We start from the raw sequence: 19,026 nt of genomic DNA, 5'->3' as shown, positions 1-19,026 counted from the left end.
AGAGCATGGCGGCTCTCTCCAGAGAGAGCTTGTCACTAATTTAACCTTCACAAACCCCTCCCTACTCTTTTGGTACCCTCAAAACGGGTGGGGAGTTTCAACAGAGGAGAAGCTGACTTTTAGATCTTTCCTGTAAAGTGTCCCATTTTTGTTCATCTCAAGATTTACCTTGGTAACTGATACCTAACCTGACTGGGCATCTCCGTCACATCATATAAGTTAACAAGATAGCACAACTGCCATACTACGTGGTGAGTGCAGGGCATGAGGTCTGTGCATGTGGCCATCAGGAGAACAAAGAAAAGGGACCACATCACCCAAATGGAGGGCAAATGGTCCAGGGGATCCTGGAAAAGGTAACTCCTGATTTGATTCTTCCTTCGTGAAAATTCAATAAATCTCTTTCCCTCAGTTATATCAAGATATCATTGACATGCAGCACACTGTTAAGTTTAGGGTATACATTGCAATGATATGACTTCTAGATACTGTGAAATGATTACTATAGTTAAGTTTCATGGGCATCCATCATCTCATACAGATATAGAAAAAGGCAAAAGAAAAAATATCTTTTTTCCAGGTGATGAGAACTCGTAGGATTTACTCTCTTAACAATTGTCTGTCCCATCCCTGGGACTTATTTATCTTTTAACTGGTCCTTTGTACCTTTTGACCCCCTCCTGCTAAGTCCCCTCCCCCTCCATCCTGCCTCTGGAAACCACAAGTATGGCCTTTTTTTCTGTGAGTTTGGGTTTTGTTGTTTTGTTTTTAGAATCCACATATAAGTGAGATCATACAGTATTTGTCTTTTTCTGTCTGATTTATTTCTCTTAGCATAATGTCCTCAAAGTCCAGCCGTGTCACAAATACCAAGATTTCCCCCTTTTCTAGGGCTGAATCATATTCCATTGTGTATACAAATGCCAGCACTTCTTTATCTATTCAGCCATCAGTGGGCACTTAGCTTGTTTCCATGCCTTGGCTATTGTCAATAATGCTGCAGTCAACATGGGGGTGCAGATATCTCTTCGACGTGGTGTTTTCATTTTCTTTGGGTATATTCCCAGAAGTGGCATTGCTGGATCATATGGCAGTTCTATTTTTAATTTTTTGAGGAGCATCCATACTGTTCTCCATGTTGGCTGCACCAATTCACATTCCCACCAAAGGTGCACAAAGGTTCCCTTTCCTCCATATCCTCACCAATATTTGTTATCTCTTGTCTTTTTTTTTTAAGAGAGAAAGAGAGAGCACATGTGCATAAGCGAGTCTTGGTGAAGCTAGGGGCGGGGCAGAGTAAGAGGGAGAGAGAGAATCTCAAGCAGGCTCCACACTCAGCACAGAGCCATACATGGGGTTCGATTCCATGACCCTGAGATCATGATCTGAGCCAAAATCAAGAGCTGGACGCTTAACCAACTGAGCTACCCAAGCACCGCATCTCTTGTCTTTTTGATGGTAAGTCATTTTAACAGACATGAGGTGATATCTCATGTGGTTTTGATTTGCATTTCCCTATTTGATTCTTTCTTAATGGATATACTGGAGTTATTAATGTGACAAATTTGGGGGGGAACTTTTTTGGAAGGAAGCATACTCAAGAAGATATCTCTATGCCAAGTACATTACATTTTTTGACAGATTCAAAAACCAAGATGATCACATACAAAGTCTTAGTGGGTTCTTTAACTTCCTCATTTAGTCTCTAAAGTTCCTATAAACTCATGAATGTAAATGTCACTGTAAAATCAGATACTCTACACTGTTACTGATTAATTGTGGAGATTTCTCACATTTCATTTATGCTAAGAATAATAAGCTTCATTTTCTAAAGGACAGTATGAGAATGGGCATTTATGGATTTAAAATATACTTTGACAATAACTGACCTTGGGAGTTGAGAGGTATGAATACTTTGAAATGATGATATCATTTAAAAAGTAGTTTAAATAGGATTTAATGTACCGTGAAACTGTAATTTTAAATTAATGAGTGTACCTAGTAAAAAGCTTTGTATTGATAAAGAATATGAAGAGTCAACTGAAATATTATAATTATCTTAATAGTTAAAGCATCTTATTAATATGTCAATTATTTTGACAGGTTTTTTGAGGGGGGCGAAAGGAAGACACTCTGTCTTTTAGCATCTTTATCATATCATTATAAATCATTTACCAAGTGCTCACACATGCATCAGCTGTGATGGATCACACAGTCAAAATGTACGCATCATCTGGGCTTTGAGGAAATTCTGACTGAATGCTTTAAAGCCACAATTATATGCCTAAAACTGGGTCTTAAAAATAAATAAATAAATAAATAAATAAATAAATAAATAAATAAATATAAACCTGGGTCTTGATTTGATCTGTGAAAACCTTCAAAGTCATTACCCAAAAAAGAAAAGACGACAGACATCTGGTCAATCCACTTTATTTTTACTTGCTAGTGTGTAATGAATGACCTTTGTATCCAGACATAATGGGAGGATACAAAAGGAAGAAAAGACAAGATTGCTATCCTGAAAGAAATTAAAATCAGCTTCAGCTGACATTTCACAGGACAATAAGACTTACAGATATATACTGAGTAGCACTGAGTAGCACATAACAACCTAGTGCAGAGTAAACCCACACAAAGGGACACCATCGGTGACTATGGCAGGGAGTGGAAGAAGGTGGTTGAGGCATACATCCTGTGGGGCGGAAGAGGCAATGGACCTGTGACCTGTGTTCTAGTCCTCCAAATATCAGTGTCTTATTGTGGACCTTGGGCAATTAAGTTCCACCTCTCCTGGCCTTGGCTTGATCAACACTACAAGAGAAGGTGAAGACTAGATGTTCTTCAAGGCCCAGCTATCACAATACAGGATTCTAAGGACAAGTGGGGAGAACTTGGACAAAGAGGATGTTACATGTAGGAGAAAGGACAAGCACAGAGCCACAAAGGTGGGGGAAAAAACTAGTTTTTTTGTGCGTGGGCAAGGTGCGTCGTGGGACAGTGAGAGCTTGCTTAACTATGGTAAAGATTCTGGGAAATGGGCAAGACAGAGCGCAAAGCTAGGTAAGGGACAATATGCAGGGGCCAAGCAGCAAAGGACATACTGTGTTTCCTGTGGTGGAAAGTCTGACTTATCTTCATGCTCCTCACCTCATTCTACAGTCGCGATGTCCTCTTGGAACCTTACTGCAATTCCTTCCCCAAACCCACACACCAGATAGAGTAAGAAGAAGGTGTAGTTACAGATGCTTTCTCTTTAGACCCGCACAAGCAGACCCCTTTTGTGTGCCAGGACGCCAAGAGCAGTTGCAGAAAAGATGGCGGTCAATCCGATCAGCCTCAGCAGGCCTGGCACAGAGGGCAAATGTCTCTCCAAGAAGGTCGTGGTGATGGGCTGCGCAGGGACATCCTGGGTTCAGAGAACATTCGGTATCAGTATAGGGCTTTACCCACTTTGCTCCAGAAATCCTTTGTTTCCTCCAGTTCTTTGAACATGATCTACTCTTGCCTACGTCAAGGCCATTAAATAGAGTGTACCTGCTGCTCATGGCATTCATCCCCATTCCCCACTAGGCCCTTGACTTAGCTAATCGTGACTCCTGGGGGAGCCTTTCCTTTGCCCTCAGGCCAACATGGCCTCTTCTTTTTACACCCTTGGCAAGTCTTCTTCATGACACCTGTACTTTCTGGTTATCATATGTCCTCCTCACATGTTGTTGCTCTGTGAAAGCACTGCCCTTAACATGGTGGCTGATCAGAGTAGGTGCACAGTAAATATTTGTTGAGTTGATGGGGCGCCTGGGTGGCTCAGTCAGTTAAGCACTTGCCTTTGGTTCAGGTCATGATCTCATGGTTCTGGAATTGAGTCCTGCATCAGACTCCCCTCTCAGTGGGGTGTCTGCTTCTCCCTCTCCCTCTGTTTCTCCCCACTCTTCATGCTCATGCTCTCTCTCTCTTTCTCTCAAATCAATAAAATCTTATAAATAAATAAATAAATAAATAAATAAATAAATAAATAAATATTTGTTGACTTGAATGAATCCATGGTCTACTCATCCCTCAGTCCCACATCTGACAGAAGCACAAGACAATGACTTGGACTGGCAGGGCTATTCTTATGGACCTCACATTGATAAAGGAATAACTTTGACCTTTTTGACTCTTGTCCTCTGCAATGCATTTCACTCTATCCTCTGTGTGTCCTTCCTTCCAATCAGGAAAGCTTCCTGGAGTTTTATTACAAAAATAATAGTGTGTATATTGAAAATGCTTTTCTAATCTAAATCTGCTCCATTTCATTTCACCCCTGGTTCCCTAGACAGGGGATGCTGACATAGCTTCCTTTCATTTCCTACCCCCTGTTGGTAATCACCAGGTTAGAGATTTATTCAGGAGGCATTTATTGAGTTCTTCATATGTTCTAGAACTCTCTGACCAAAATAAAAAAATGTATATTTTCATAATAATCTGCAAGGAATATGGCAGTCTATAGATTTATCAATTTCTTTTAAATCTCCCATCTCTGTCCTAACTCATGGTATCTTTTAATTTTAAAAGATATTTAACAAAAAAAGAATTTCCTTTTTTTTTTTGAGAGAGAGAGAGAGAGAGAGAGAGAGAGAGAGGTAGAGGGACAGACGGAGAAGGAGAGAGAAAATCTTGAGCAGGCTCCACACCCAGCGAGAGCCGGATGCAGGGCTCGATCTCACGACCCTGAGATCATGACCTCAGCTGAAATCAAGAGTGGGATGCTTAATGAGTGAGATACCCAGGTATCTTTTTAAACATGCATGGGTTGAATCACTCAGAGAAAGGTATGTAAATATTACAAGTGGTTTTTTTCTGCAAATAATTGTTTTTAGAGAAAAGAGATTTAAATTCATGAAATAAAATATAACCTACCACTGATTCTGGTTCTGACTGCCAGATTTCATCCTCTGGGATCTTCCCCATGGCATGCAGGATCTGAAAAGAGTATTTTGGTGAATAACAAAAGTGGCACCATTTCCAGCTCATCTGCTCTTTAAATAAAGGACTAACTGATGACCTCTTAGGATATCCATTAAAAACATGAGGGGAAAAGCCAATGTAGTCCATTCAATCTTTAAAAGGCTGTAAAAGGTCTTTCATCCATGACATTTAAGAGCCTCCAACCATTAGGCTCGCCAAAGATTTTAGTAGTTGTAAGCATGCCTCAATAGGAATGAGATCATAGGGATTGTCAGGAAACATATAAATGAATTCTGAATCATAATAAAAACATGTTTGGTTCTATAATATTAGACCTAGGTTATCTCTCAAGTACATCTACAGGAATCTTTTGTCCCATGGGGTCTTTTTACCTTGGGTGACATGATAGGTATTTTCATCATTACTTTTGGGTTAAAGTGTTTGTTGCACCTGAGAGTACTATTAAAATGGTGTTTCATAGGTCTTCAGGAGTTGGCCTCCAGGATCTCAGACATCTTTGACCTGCTTGTAGGGCCCATGCGTTGCCTTTTTCCCCACAGTCTATGACCCGAGGTCTTACCTCTCGGGCCGCTCTCTCTCCAGCCTCCACAGCGCCCTCCATGTAGCCACTCCAGTGGGTGGCAGTCTCCGTGCCTGCAAAATAAATCCTGCCCACAGGCTGTCGTAGAACCCTGGAAACAAAAGCAAAGAGGTAAAAGTGGTCAGTCTCAGAGGGTGAGAAAAGAGCCTTCCTACAAAGACCAAGTCTGGTCGGATTCCTCTGATACTAAATTATCAGGAGTATGTTGGCAATTCTGGAATAGTGTTTATAGGTTCCTCCAGTTCTTGCATGATCCTTGTCACAGACAAGGAATAAAAGCTGAAGTCGGTCTCTGCACCAAGTGCTTACAAGATAGGGACTGACATTAGTGGAGTATGTATTTGCTTCAACTATGTGAAATGAGGGAGTACTTGGGCCTGGTCATGTCTAGTTCCTTTTATGGCTCACCAGCTCTAAGCACGGTGATACATGCCCCAGTTCCCTACCTGGTTATTCCACCAATGAACTTGGCAAATCAATTCCTCTCACTGAGCTCTGGATCCCCCATCTCTTAGAGGGCATGGTGCAATGATTTCTAAGGACTTTTCCATCAGTGACAGGTAACAAATCTGTGGATCTGACTCCTATAAAATTACCCCTCATTGGGGGCGCCTGGGTGGCCCAGTGGGTTATGTATCTGACCCTTGATTTCGGCTCAGGTCATGATCTCAAAGTCATGAAGTTGAGCCCTGAGTTGGGCTCCCCACTCAGCAGGGAGTCTGCTTGTCGTCCTCTGCTTCTCACCCTGTGCTTTCTCTCTCTCTCTCTCTCTCTCAAATAAATAAATAAATCTTAAACAAAGACTACTACTCACTGAGTGCTTACCTCTATCCTTGTTAAGAGTTTTGCTGCATGAAATTAACAGTTAGCATTTGTTGGATGCTGAGCACTCTTCGAAGAGCATTAATCCTCACCACAACCTTATGAGGTCAGTGCTGTATTAACCCCATTTTGTAGATGAGAATATGGAGCTACAGGGGCTGTGATGTTGTGATGCACTGTCAAGACCCCCCCTTCAAGAATGAAGGATTTATTCTCAGCTACTGGGAGTGCTGCCAGAAGATGCCCTCAATGTCAGTCCTCTCTGGAGATTGTCTCTGCTGAAGAAAATGGCCTCACCTCAAGGTCATGCCTTCTTCCAGAGGCAGGAGAATTCAATGACTAATCATCATGGGGTGATAAAGGCTTAGACCCCCATGTTCCAACTTGGAACAACCCTTAAGGGCCATCCTAGCTCCAGAACTCCCTATGGGGTCAGTGGAGGCCTTCCCTGGAAGTACATCACAGTCTAATTCCTCCCTCTGCCCACTCTTGCTTCCTTCCTCCCACCTCCACAAGTATTCACACCAAGGGTTGTCTCGAGTACATATCCTGTGTGCTAATCTGTGTTTTGGACTCTGCTTCCTGGGGAATCTAATCAGCAACAAAGATAGTCATTCACTCTAGGTCGTGGCTAGTAAGTGGCAGAGCTGGTATTTGAATCCAGGCCATTTGACTCCAGCACCCACAGTCCTTTGTTTTTTTAAGATTTATTTATTAGAGAGAGAGAGAGAGAGAGAGAGAGAGATCATGAGTTGGGAAGGGGCAGAGGGAGAGAATCTTCAAGCAGACTCCCTGCTGAGTGTGGAGCCCAACGTGGGGCTCGACCCCACGAACCATGAGATCATGACCTGAGCCGAAGTCAAGAGTTGGATGCTTAACTGACTGAGCCCCCCAGGGCACTCCAAGCACCCACAGTCTTAACCAGTTAGTTACTCTTCCTCCCTCTATCAAATTATTTAATCTTTTTAAGGAGCTCCATGGCATAGCTACTATTATCATTATCTCATTTTACACATGAGGAAACCAGCTCAAAGAAATGTGTGCTGACTTGTCAAGAGCCACTTCTAGAAAATAGCAGAGCTAGGATTTGAACTAGGTCTAGAAGATGTCAAGGTCTGTTTTATCCTCTGTGCTTTGCCTTATGTACCATCATCACTAGTTAGCAAAGAGTGCTCAAAAGCTATATAAAGGGACAGAAATGGACTGCACTTGGCTTCTAAGAGGGGTGGTTTGTTGTTGCTCTGACAAAAATACCATAAGGGAAACACTGTTACCATGTCATTATTCATCTTATCTCAGGTTTCCTTTATATCAAGTAAGGGATGCGGATGTCTGGAGTGAACACCCAAGCTCTATCTTGGTCACCACTGAACACCGCCAAACTTTTCATCAGAAAAACAAATGGGCTTGCTTCAACTGGTGGCTTCTCCTTTACTGGGCCTCACTGTAGCCATTAAGAATTAAAAAGGGATGGAAAATAGAAGGGAAGATATTATAGAATATTAAATACTGCCAAAAATACATGTAATAATCTGGAATGATCCATAGTCAGCATTGCCTGGAGAGCCTAGGGATATTCAGGAAAGATGCCATGCAAAAGAAGGTAAATTTGCTTTCTTCAAGTTCATCAAATGTTGCTTTCATCAAATGAGGGCTTTTTTCTTTTCTTATAAGATTCTATCTATCTATCTATCTATCTATCTATCTATCTATCTAGTGAAAGAGAGTGCTAGCAGGGGCAGGGGGCAGAGGGAAAGGAAGAGAGAGAATCTCAAGCAGACTCTGCCCTAAGTCCCTCACGCGGGGCTCGACCGCATGACGCTGGCCCAAAATCAAGAGTAGGCGCTTAACCCACTGAGCCACCCAGGTGCCTGTGCATGTTCACTTTCTGCAAATCGAGGGAACTAAAACCAAAATGGAAACCTCTGGAAGGCCTGGCCAAAGCCTAGAATTAAACATTAGATAAGAAAATAAAGGTATAGAGAACTAGTTACGCAAACAATTGGAACATAAAAATGTAAAAACTCAGAATCAGTTTCAGACAAAGAGATATTTTTCCACGACTTGTCATATGTAAATTTTCCCTTGGGGCGAAAAATGTCCAACAGCTAGAGAAGAAAAATCCCTGCCTCCTCTTTTGCAAGCAAGTGAGCAGACAGTATATATTTGCAAAAAGGAGATTTCCATGTATATTTCTCATGGCTTGATGGAGTAAAATATTTCTTTATGTGTTTCACTGCTTAATCACTACAATTAGTTTTTCTGTATACACAGAAGTTAAATTCCTTAAGAAGTGTATGTTTATTTCTTAACTAAGGCACCATCAATACTGTCCTTTGTCTTCATCTGGAAACAGAGCATTTTCTCTGTATTTTCAGGGCCGTGAAAGTAACACTTTTTGCGGTACCTCAAACGTCATGAACCTGAAGGGTCAAGGGCAGCCCTGTGGCAGCCGGTCCTTGCTCAGTCCAGGAGTTATGTCACCAAGATATGCTGAGCTTAGTTCCTACCCTACAAATTGAAGCTGGTGATACAAAGCCTGACATATGTCCTTGGGGAGAAATAAAGATGAAACCAGGGCATTACCATGTCACCACCAACGCCCCATACGATAGGGTTTATATTGCTTCTGTCATGTGGCCAGGGTCAGGCTGATGCAGGGGAATCTCCTTTTTGCTCCCCACCATCCCAGTACCTGATAGACATTTTCTTGAAAAACCTTAAGGAACTGAGCATGAAACTTGCTATTCCGTGGTCAGAAATCCAATCGCATTGCAAAGCCAAAACCCAAAAGGATTGCTCCGACTGGCTTTTCTTTGTTGAAAGGGTAAGTTTTGTATTCCTGAATGTGTTACATTAGGCAAAGTATCCTATTTACCTTTCTGATTGTCCATTCAATCCCCAACATTAGCCAGAGCCCAGTCATGCAGAACTTTCCCCTAGACATCCCATAAACTTGAAGGATTTCAAGTTCATAATGTTCCATGTGCCCACGGTGCATTCTCCAATACCTTTCTCTGCCTTCTACACTCCTCAGGTGGTATGTGTCTTATGCAGCCTTCTTCGATTTCTCTTGGTGAGGCTAGCCCAGCATCCTTCCCCGGTCCCCACGGCATCTGTATGCCCATCTATTAGTGTACTTACCAGAGCACATTAGAGTCCATGTTTGCTGGCCTCTCTTCCCACCCCCACCCCAGCATCTTCACAGTGTTAGCTCCTTCGTAGCAGGGAGGAATTTTCTCAGTATGGAAGTTTCCAGCACAATGCTTGGCAAAGGGTTGGCACTTAGCCAATAAGTCCCGAATGAAGCAATTACTATGGACGTATTCTATAATCAGCATATCCCAAAATGAGCTTAATGACCCAGGAGCTAATCGGGTGGTGCTCTTTAGTCCCAGAATGTTCTGTTACGTGGTATTTTGCCATCTTCAGGAAGATAAGGAAAGTGTTCACCAAAATCATTGTGTATCTTCTGACAAGCAGGTTTTAATCCTTCTTATGACTGATTTTTGTGGACAGACTGATCATCCACCTATATTCACCCATACTTTCTTTTTATTGTATACTCCCAACAGACTTTTCCTCACTACCCTACATTTCCTATTTTATTTAGATTGAGCTGTTGGCATTAAATTATTGTTTGGCTTAGTATTACTATAACGGTCATAACAATTACAGCTAGATCATCAATCCATGCCTTGTTGTCATCAAACACAATTATCTAAACACCAATGAGTCCTACTTGGATGCACAATGCTGTTAATGCTAAAAGCCATTGAATTGTGCACTTTGGGTGAACTGTATCGTATGTGAATTATATCTCAGGAAAAGCATTTCAAAAAAAAAACCCTCAGGCACCACGGTGGCTCAGTCGGTTAAGCATCTGACTCTTGGTTTTGGCTCAGGTTGTAATCTCAGGGTCATGAGCTCAGCACGGAGTCAGCTTGAGGTTTCTCCCACTCCCTCTGCTCCTCCCCATGCTCATGTTCTAAATAAATAAATAAATAAATAAATAAATAAATAAATAAATAAATAAAATCTTTATTTAAAAACCCTCATGTTGGGGATCCCTGGATGGCTCAGCAGTTTGGTGCCTGCCTTCAGCCCAGGGCATGATCCTGGAGACCCAGGATCGAGTCCCACGTCAGGCTCCCTGCATGGAGCCTGCTTCTCCCTCTGCCTGTGTCTCTGCCTCTCTCTCTCTCTCTCTCTCTCTCTCGTGTGTCTCTCATGAATAAATAAATAAAATCTTTAAAAATAAATAAATAAATAAATAAAAATAAAAACCCTCATGTTGTCATTAACATACTGGTTATTATCCTTTGTATGCCATCTTGTGTTTTCTCATACATTTGCTAAAGAAAATGAAGTCCAGAGAGAAGCAACCTGTCCAGGATGACAAAGTTGGTTATTGGTAGAATCAGGACTGTACCCAAGTCCCTGCACTCCCAGTCTAGAATTCATATTGAAGAACCACTATATGTCTGAAATAGAGCCTTACTATCCTGATATTTTCAAAGATACGTGTTTGGGAGGTCAGTGTCTTTAGTAATAAATTTCTAAGAAATTCTGACTTGAGGATTGCTTTTTTAAAAAGAGATTTCAATTATTTACTCATGAGAGACACACAGAGAGAGGCAGAGACATAGGCAGAGGGAGAAGAAGGCTCCCTGTGGGGAGTCTGATATGAGACTTGATCCCAGGACCCCCGGATCATGCCCTGACCTAAAGACAGACACTCAACCACTGAGCCACCCAGGTGCCCTGAGGATTGCTTTTTAATACTATACCCATGTTGACACTTCTACAGTTATTATTTATTTATTTATTTATTTATTTATTTATTTTATTTATTTATTTATGAGAGCATGCACAAGCATGGGGAATGGGCAAAGGAGAGGGAAAAGCAGAATCTCTGTTACACAGAACTCTAAGATCTTGACCTGAGCAGAAGGCAGACACTTACCTGACTGAGCCATCCAGGCTCCTGTACAGTTCTTTTTTTTTTTAATATTTATGTATTTGATAGAGAGCACGCATGAGAGTGAGGGAAGGGGTAGAGGGAGAGGGGGGAGAGAGAGAGTCTCAAGCAGACTCTACACTGAGTGCAGAGCCCAACATGGGACTCAATCTCACAACCCATGAGATCACAACCTGAGCTAAAACCAAGAGTTGGACGCTTAACCCACTGAGCCACCCAGTGCCCCTACAATTTCATTTTAAGGAAATTTTACTAAGCTCTGAACTCACTATAAAGATAATTCTTCTGACAATATAAGCAAACCCTCTGACTACCTAAATTCCTATTCTTATGTGGCAACCTTTGTGGGTTATATTGATTAGGATTGTTCCTTCAGAAGAATTCAGAGTGCAAGGCACCCATCATGGTGCAGAATTATAAAGACTTCACTCTGGAAATTCATAAGATATAAAGGAAATTGGGGACTTCTTTCTTTCTTTCCTCCCTCCCTTTCTCTTCCTTCCTTCCTTCCTTCCTTCCTTCCTTCCTTCCTTCTTTCTTTCTTTCTTTCTTTTTTTTTCTTTCTTTCTTTCTTGTATATACAAAAAATATATAAAAAAGAGGGAGAAGAGCTCAATGAATTCATTTAGAGTTTGGATTCAGGTTCAGGGAATTTCAATAAGAGCTTTACATGATTTTACTCTACCTTCCATATTGAGTCATGATCCCAGGGGGAAAGTAGGTGGTGTAGCAGCCCCCGGAGTACTGCTCCTCGCACCAGTTCTTCTCTTCGTAGTGTACGGGCTACAAGAGAGAATGACAAAAACTCAAAAAAGATGCAAATGAAGGTATCCAGTATAAAATAAATCAAACACAGCCTGGTGGGCTTCATATTAAAGAACCAATATACGTCTTAAATAGACCCTTATTATTAGCTGGATATTACTTTAGGCAAGTAAATGTCCTTGGTAAGAAACTTCAAAGAACTTTTAACTGGAGAAAGTTCTCTCACTTGGTTCATTCATGTCTCAGGAACCGTTGATGAACTGCAGTTGTCTCATTCCACTTTTTAACTGGTATTACCGTTTTTTAAGGATTATTTTATTTATTCATAAGAGACACACAGAGAGAGGCAGAGACATAGGCAGAGGGAGAAGCAGGCTCCCCACAGGGGAGAAGCCTGCTTCTCCCTCTCCCTCTGCCTGCCACTCCCCCTGCTTGTGTTCTCTCTCTCTCTCTGTCAAAAAAATAAATAATCTTTAAAAAGGTAACTAAAATAAGCTTTATCATTTAGTTTTATATTGAAACAAAAATCAACATGGCAAGTTTTAAGAGAAAAATGTCAACTTAAAAACAGATATTGAAAAAATGTTTTGTCTAAAAAGCATGTAGTCACATAAGGCATGTTGGACAGTTGTGTGAAATGCATCCTATTTTCAAAGCACAAGGCCCTACTTGAGGGGTGTCAGTGGGTCCCGGTCACTGGTGGTCTTGCCACATCTCATGTGAAGCCCTCTTCCCTCTGCATCTGAGGGCAACAACCACTTTGGGAGCCCTTGTCCCTGGCTGTTTCCAGCCACTCAGGAGAGAGGATGGACTTCATCTTTCCCCTTTCCCTGCTCCCTGGGCTTGCTTCTTTCCACATGATAAACGCTGAAGCAAGAATAAAACAAGTGCTTCTCTTAGTGCCAGGAGCAAACAAGGAAAGCAACAGATAATTTTTATCAACCTCAGTGAATCATCCACATCCTTCTTTGAAAAAGAGATTTTCCCACATTAAAAATGCTCAGCTGTTTTGGAATTTTAGAGCAACCTCTTTCCCCTCCAACTGGGGTTCCCCAAACAACCATCTTACAGGTTGCTGGAGGGATCTCAGTGACACCCTGCTTCAGCCTGAGAACGTCTCAGAACAGAACAAGAAAGCTTGAGTATTTCCCAGGGTGAAGTATCCAGAACAGCATTTTAAAACAGAAAACCAGGGGCGCCTGGGTGGCTGAGTAGGTTAAGCACCTGCCTTTGGCTCAGGTCCTGTTCCTGAGGTCCTGCGATCCAGTCCAGGATCTGGCTCTCTGCTCAGCCGGGAGTCTGCTTCTCCCTCTCCCTTTCCCTGCCCCTCCCCCTGCTTGTGCTCACACACTCTCTCTCTAATAAACCAATAAAATCTTTGGGAAAAAAAAAAAACAGAAAAAACAGTCATTTTTAACAGATGTGAACTGATTTTATTTTGGTGTGTGTATATTTATAGTTTTGCTATTCCACTTGCACTACCCTCGAGCCGAGATCTAGGCTATGCTTATATTTAAACTTGCTGAAGGGTCTATAAAAGCACACACAGAAAAATGAAACAAAACACATTCTTCGTTATTCTTATGCTTCTCTCCAGAGCAATCAGTCACTCTCATTCATTTGCTGAAAAGGAACTCCGAAAATCCTCAAGTTCACCTACATCATGTGCAGTGGGGGGGACGGGTCTGTGGGGCAGGGTATCTTGCTTTAAAAGAATGAGCCTAGATGACACACTGAAAAGCTACAACGATCTGAATGGGAGGGACTAAGCTACTGTGAAGCTGAGCAAGCTAAGTGTGGGAGTAATAAGATTAAGCCATGTAGCTGCTCAACTAGGTCGTGATGGGCACTGCAACGATTTGGATTTAAGAGGCTTAACAAGTTAAACACTCTTAGCTCCCTCATTAGATTTTTCTCATGCTTTAACCGCTCACTTGTCCGTGGGTCTCCCTTGTCTTCAAAATGCTTCATGGATAACAGGATTTAATAATCGCTTTCAAAAGGTGATTTAATCCATGTTCAAATGTTGAAACCCCAGCAGTCTGGTGCATGTAACAAGAACACGAATTCATTGCTTTAAATATGGACGAGGTGGGGTGATTATGTCTGCTGATGAAGGGTGCACTGGGCTCTCTGAAGGTCGCCAATGTCCCTCCCCCCCCCGCCCCCCCCTGGTCGATCCCACCCCATCCTGCCTTTAACCACCTGGGTGGGGTGGGGGCTACTACTCGTGTAACTGGCAAATCACAGTGTCCTCATCCTCAGGCTACTTCTGAAGGTATCTGTGAAACTCAGGTGGCAGGGCTCAACCTGAGCCAGTCACACCCCTAATGCTCAAGGGTAAAACAAAGGAAAAAGGGATGTGCAGGAGAGGGACAGGCCACCCGATTTTTACCTCTGAGAGGGTGGACAGTGGGGTGGGTGTTAGGGAATGCTTATATGTTACATCAACAATGTAAACATGCAAATCTCATCATTTTATAAGATTGGTGAGAGAAAACTCTTTGCCTTCCCATACTGGCTGCTAGGATCCGGGGTCTCACCAGGGGTAGCAGAAGCTTTACTCTTTTGCCCTCTGACAGAGGTGGGAGTGGAGTGGCCTAATGTTCCACTCCAGGAAAAGCTCTGAACTCAGGGACAAGTGTAGCATCGCCAGCAACACAAGAGTGTTACAGGATTCCTTTTTTTTAATTATTTATTTATTTATTTATTTTGAGAGAGAGAGAGAGAGTGCAAGAGCAAGCAGGGGGAAGGGGCAGGGAGAGAGGGAGAAGCAGACACCCTGTTAATCAGGGACCCAATGTAGGACTTGATCCCAGGACCCCGGGATCATGACCTGAGTGGTAGGCAGACACCTAACCGACCAAGCCTCCCAGGTGCTCCGATGTTGTGGGATTCTTGAGCTGCCACAGCTGCAATCAAGACCTATGTTCTTTGGGATAGCTTGTAAGTTGACCAGCCCTCTGTAGGCCCCTCTGAGAATATGTCAGAGAAAACATGAGCTCTAGAACCCTACTTGCATGAGCCTATCCCTGGGACCCCCTTGAGGACAAAACCAGGGGTCTCTCTCTTGGGAAAGAGATGAAATGCAGTCTTACCTGCAAAGCTTCTTGGGAACCCAGGACTTTTGCATAGAGCTCACAAAGTTTCTTCATCCTACAGAAGAGAAAGACAAAAGGGCAAATGAAGAAAGAAGAGAAGTAAAAGAGGCTCCCATCCCTTCATTCAAAGACCCTGTGAGCTACTGCTTCTACTTGCCATTTCATTTTAATTTTTCAAAAACAGGGCACTATGTTCTATTTTGAATGTCTTAAGTCTATGTGGTCACCAACAGTATTAAGGAAGAGAAAGTGACACATGGTGGGCATCACTGGGCTCACTCGGCAATTTGTTCATTCATTTAAGAAAACATTGTGTCAGTCCGCTAAGGGCTAGAGATTCGGGGGGCATCCGGATGTGATCCTTGCTTCCCCTCTGCCTCCCACCACCCCAGACAATGGATGGAGTGGAAAGAGAAAAGGGCAGGAAAAGCTTTGAATTCTGCTTCTGCCTCCTAAGTACTATGAGATCTTGAGCAGGTTACTTAAGCTCTCTGAGCCTTAGTTTTATCAACCAAGTGGTATGTTTTTTTTTTTTCTTTCGTGACGTAAAACAGTGTAGTCCTCAGACCACCATCAGGCAGCAGCAACATCAACCTGGGAACTTGTGAGAAATGCAAATTCTCGGGCCCCGCCCCAGACCTGCTGATTCAGAAAGAGCAGTGGCAGAGAGATGTGTTTTCCCAAAGCTTCCAGGTGATTCTCAAGTCTGAGAACCAACCAGACAAAAACCTCCTACCTTCATGGATCTTAATAGTCCAGTGGCAATTTTTTTTTTAGGTGAGTGGCCCCATCTAGACCTCCATAACCTCTGGCCAAGCACAGCAGTGGCGATGGTCACAGAGAAGCATGGTAATGGAGAGGAAGGAATGTGCCATAATGTGATTAAGAGGCTCTGAGTTGGTAAATATGCATCTGTGGTGGTGTGGGAATAAGTAGCTGGGAGTGGTGAATGCTGACTTCTGGAAGAAATTGCCACCTCCAGAGAAGCTCGTCCCTCTGTACCTATCACCTGTTAATTGTTATGCTTCACTCATGCAGGAGTTGCAGACTGCCCTGCCATGCAGTCATCTTTCTACCTGATTATCTCTTTCCTAAGTACATTTTCAGCCCCTGGGCTATGTCTATTTTTGTATTCAATATAGCTCCTTGCATGGTATCCTATGTACAATAAGCGCAATAAATATTAATTTGAACACTCGGTTCTTAAATTATTGGCACTGTGCCTTTATAAAAGACCCTTATATTTAACATAGCAGACACGTAGCATTGGCAGTACACAGGTTATTAGGCAGTCTTCAAGTTAAAAAGTTAAGTAAAATGGAAAGGTGGGCAAGGAGGCAGAAAAGCAGGAAAGAAGAAAGAAGAGGCACTTTTCTCCATACCTTTCATCTTTGGTAAGACGTGCCAGTTTTCTGGCTTTGTGGGCAAGGATAAATCTAAAACATACAAATCAGAAAAAGGGGGAAATTAACAGCTGCTTTCATCCTGGCCCCCTTGTCTACAGCTACAACATGTGCCTGGAGTACAAATTAAAAGTCAACCAGAAGAAACAAATCAAATGCTAGTTTATTTCGTTCAGTGTTTTACTCTTTATCTGCTACATTCTTGATAATACGAAGATACTAAGATCATACTATGGTTGATCCACCTTCCCCCACCCCCCTATGGCTGATGGCCAACAAGAATGAGTCCTTGGTCTCAAATGCTCACCTAAGGGGGTCATCCAGCCCTTGCTCTTTGGTTCTGTCTCCACGATGGTGTCTTGTTAGTGTCTGGTCTTCTAAAATATGCCTGCATTTCTAGCTCTATGATTGCCTTCAACTTAATACCTGGCTTTTATCTCCACAGATGGCTCTCTCAGAAATCAGTTTGTATATATCTTAGGGCCCATCTCAATTTTGGTTGTTTCAGGTAACCACCAGTCTGGGCCAGGTTCTGACCCCCAAGACATCCCCGATCTGTGCTGGTTTTCCCTGCCAAGCTGAGAATGGGGCCGGCCTTGGCTCCTCTCTGGCAGGACTCAGAAAATCTCAGCATCCCACATAATTACTATTGATGCCCACACAGGATCCACAAGAAGCCCTTTTGGTAAAACACCCTAAATCATCTTTATGTTATGCTTTTCCACAAAAGACAGCTCACCAAAATATATCTACCTCTAGCACCAAATATGAAGCAGAAAACTGATACAACAAATTTTAAAATGGTAGTGGTATTCTACTTCCACTCTAAATATTTATCCATTGGAATACATTATTTTTTAAAGGCATTAATAACTTTTCTACTGCCAGATTTGGGGCACATCTATTAATAGCATGGGAAGATTTTTGTCAACACCGAATAGCAACCAACTCCCCAGAAGCGTGCCTTACCCCATTATGGCGGCATAGTTGCCATCAGGTTTGGTATCATCCAACGTGTAAGCAATTGGAGCTTCCTCTCCTTCGATAATCATGGTTCCACAGTAATCTTGGAAAACAGCCAAATGGAGAAAAATATTCATCACCCTATCAAACTATCCATAATAGTTACTGTGAAGCACACATTTTCAATTTAAGAAGCCCAGAGTCCAAATATAAGATGTTATACTCTAAATAATGAAGGCAAACCAAACCGATGTCAAAAGGAAGGGTGAGTAGCCAACATTTTGTGAAGGACCAAACTGTAGACGCCTCTCTGCACAGAATAAAGCAATGTGATTTATGAAGGAATCCAGGCCACAATTCAATACAATCTTGTTTTCCCCGTCAGTAAGACTCATGTCTCTTCCCACTTCCTCTTTCATAAGAAATCAGATAAAACCAAAGATGTGTAAAAAAAAATATATTAGTCTGTTATCGTGAAACAGCAGGGACTGAAAGTTCACATTTTATGAGGAACCACTTAGACTAAGCCAACTAGTTCCTGGTTTTCTGGAGACAGAGCAGAGAGCACATGATAACTAACCTCCACAGAGTCCCAACCCCTCATCTGTTAAATGATTTCCAAAACAACTCGGGCAACAACATCAGCTCATTCTGGTCAAAAGTGCTTCTCTCATTCCCTCCAGTATTTCCTTGCAAATTTGAGGTTATTTGAGCAAAATTATGGTGGAGAACCCTGAAGCAAATGTTGTCTAGAAAATCCAATGAGAGGAATCAAAAAAGAAGGAAGAAAGAACAGAGAACTTTGAGGATATGCACCACCTTCAACCTGTGTGTGAGCAGACTACACCTGAAGGTTTGTTTGTTTTACCTGCACTTGCCTCTCTCTTTCTCTCTCTCCTTCCATATCCCCTCCACTGCACACACGTGAGAATCCAAGTCCTGGTCAGCCACTGCATTAAGGGGTGCTTGCATGCCCCTCAAGTGTGCAGGGACAGGAAAGATGTTGAGAAAAATTGAAGTATGGGAAGAAGAATTGTCTTAAGTCCATCCAAAAAATCAAGAAGACTTAAGGATACAAGAGAAATAGCCAAGGAATAAATCATCTGTTATAAGAAGAAAAGAAAGAAGAGATGAAGAGAGAGAGTGCACACGGATGATGGCGGGGTCAGCTAGACTGGACAGAGAGGTAGCATAGGACACCAGGCTGCCCCAAATGGATGGAGGGGCTCCTTAGACACTTCCTTCCCAGAGCAAAGCTGGCCTCTGAGCCATGCAGGCACACTGGGCAGAAGTGAAGAAAAAAGGGGCAGAGAGGAAAGTTACGTTCATGCCGGGACAAATTATGTGGCCTTGGGTGACATTTCTATCTCTTGTAGGTAGATTGCTCAGAAGCCCTGCCCATGCACACCGGACTTCCGGTCAGCTTGGTCAGGCCTCGCT

At 42.5% G+C, this 19,026-nt stretch overlaps 1 protein-coding gene across 1 annotated transcript in view; it reads right to left on the bottom strand.

Moving 5' to 3' along the window:
- Positions 1 to 2,417: 2,417 nt before the first annotated feature.
- The window catches only part of MAOB (monoamine oxidase B), a 118,146-nt gene continuing 101,537 nt past the window's right edge, over positions 2,418 to 19,026 (bottom strand). The window contains exons 9-15 of the mRNA XM_072818350.1: positions 17,593 to 17,689; positions 16,603 to 16,656; positions 15,218 to 15,275; positions 12,040 to 12,137; positions 5,531 to 5,642; positions 4,903 to 4,965; positions 2,418 to 3,409 (exon numbers count right to left, since the gene is read on the bottom strand). Of these exons, the coding sequence (XP_072674451.1) occupies positions 3,257 to 3,409; positions 4,903 to 4,965; positions 5,531 to 5,642; positions 12,040 to 12,137; positions 15,218 to 15,275; positions 16,603 to 16,656; positions 17,593 to 17,689 (635 nt within the window). The 3' untranslated portion in view covers positions 2,418 to 3,256. The remainder of the gene's footprint in view (positions 3,410 to 4,902; positions 4,966 to 5,530; positions 5,643 to 12,039; positions 12,138 to 15,217; positions 15,276 to 16,602; positions 16,657 to 17,592; positions 17,690 to 19,026) is intronic.

Source organism: Canis lupus, chromosome X, assembly GCF_048164855.1.
Source record: "Canis lupus baileyi chromosome X, mCanLup2.hap1, whole genome shotgun sequence".
In the NCBI taxonomy this organism is placed as follows: domain Eukaryota; kingdom Metazoa; phylum Chordata; class Mammalia; order Carnivora; family Canidae; genus Canis; species Canis lupus.
This window is presented reverse-complemented; position numbering and strand designations above follow the sequence as displayed.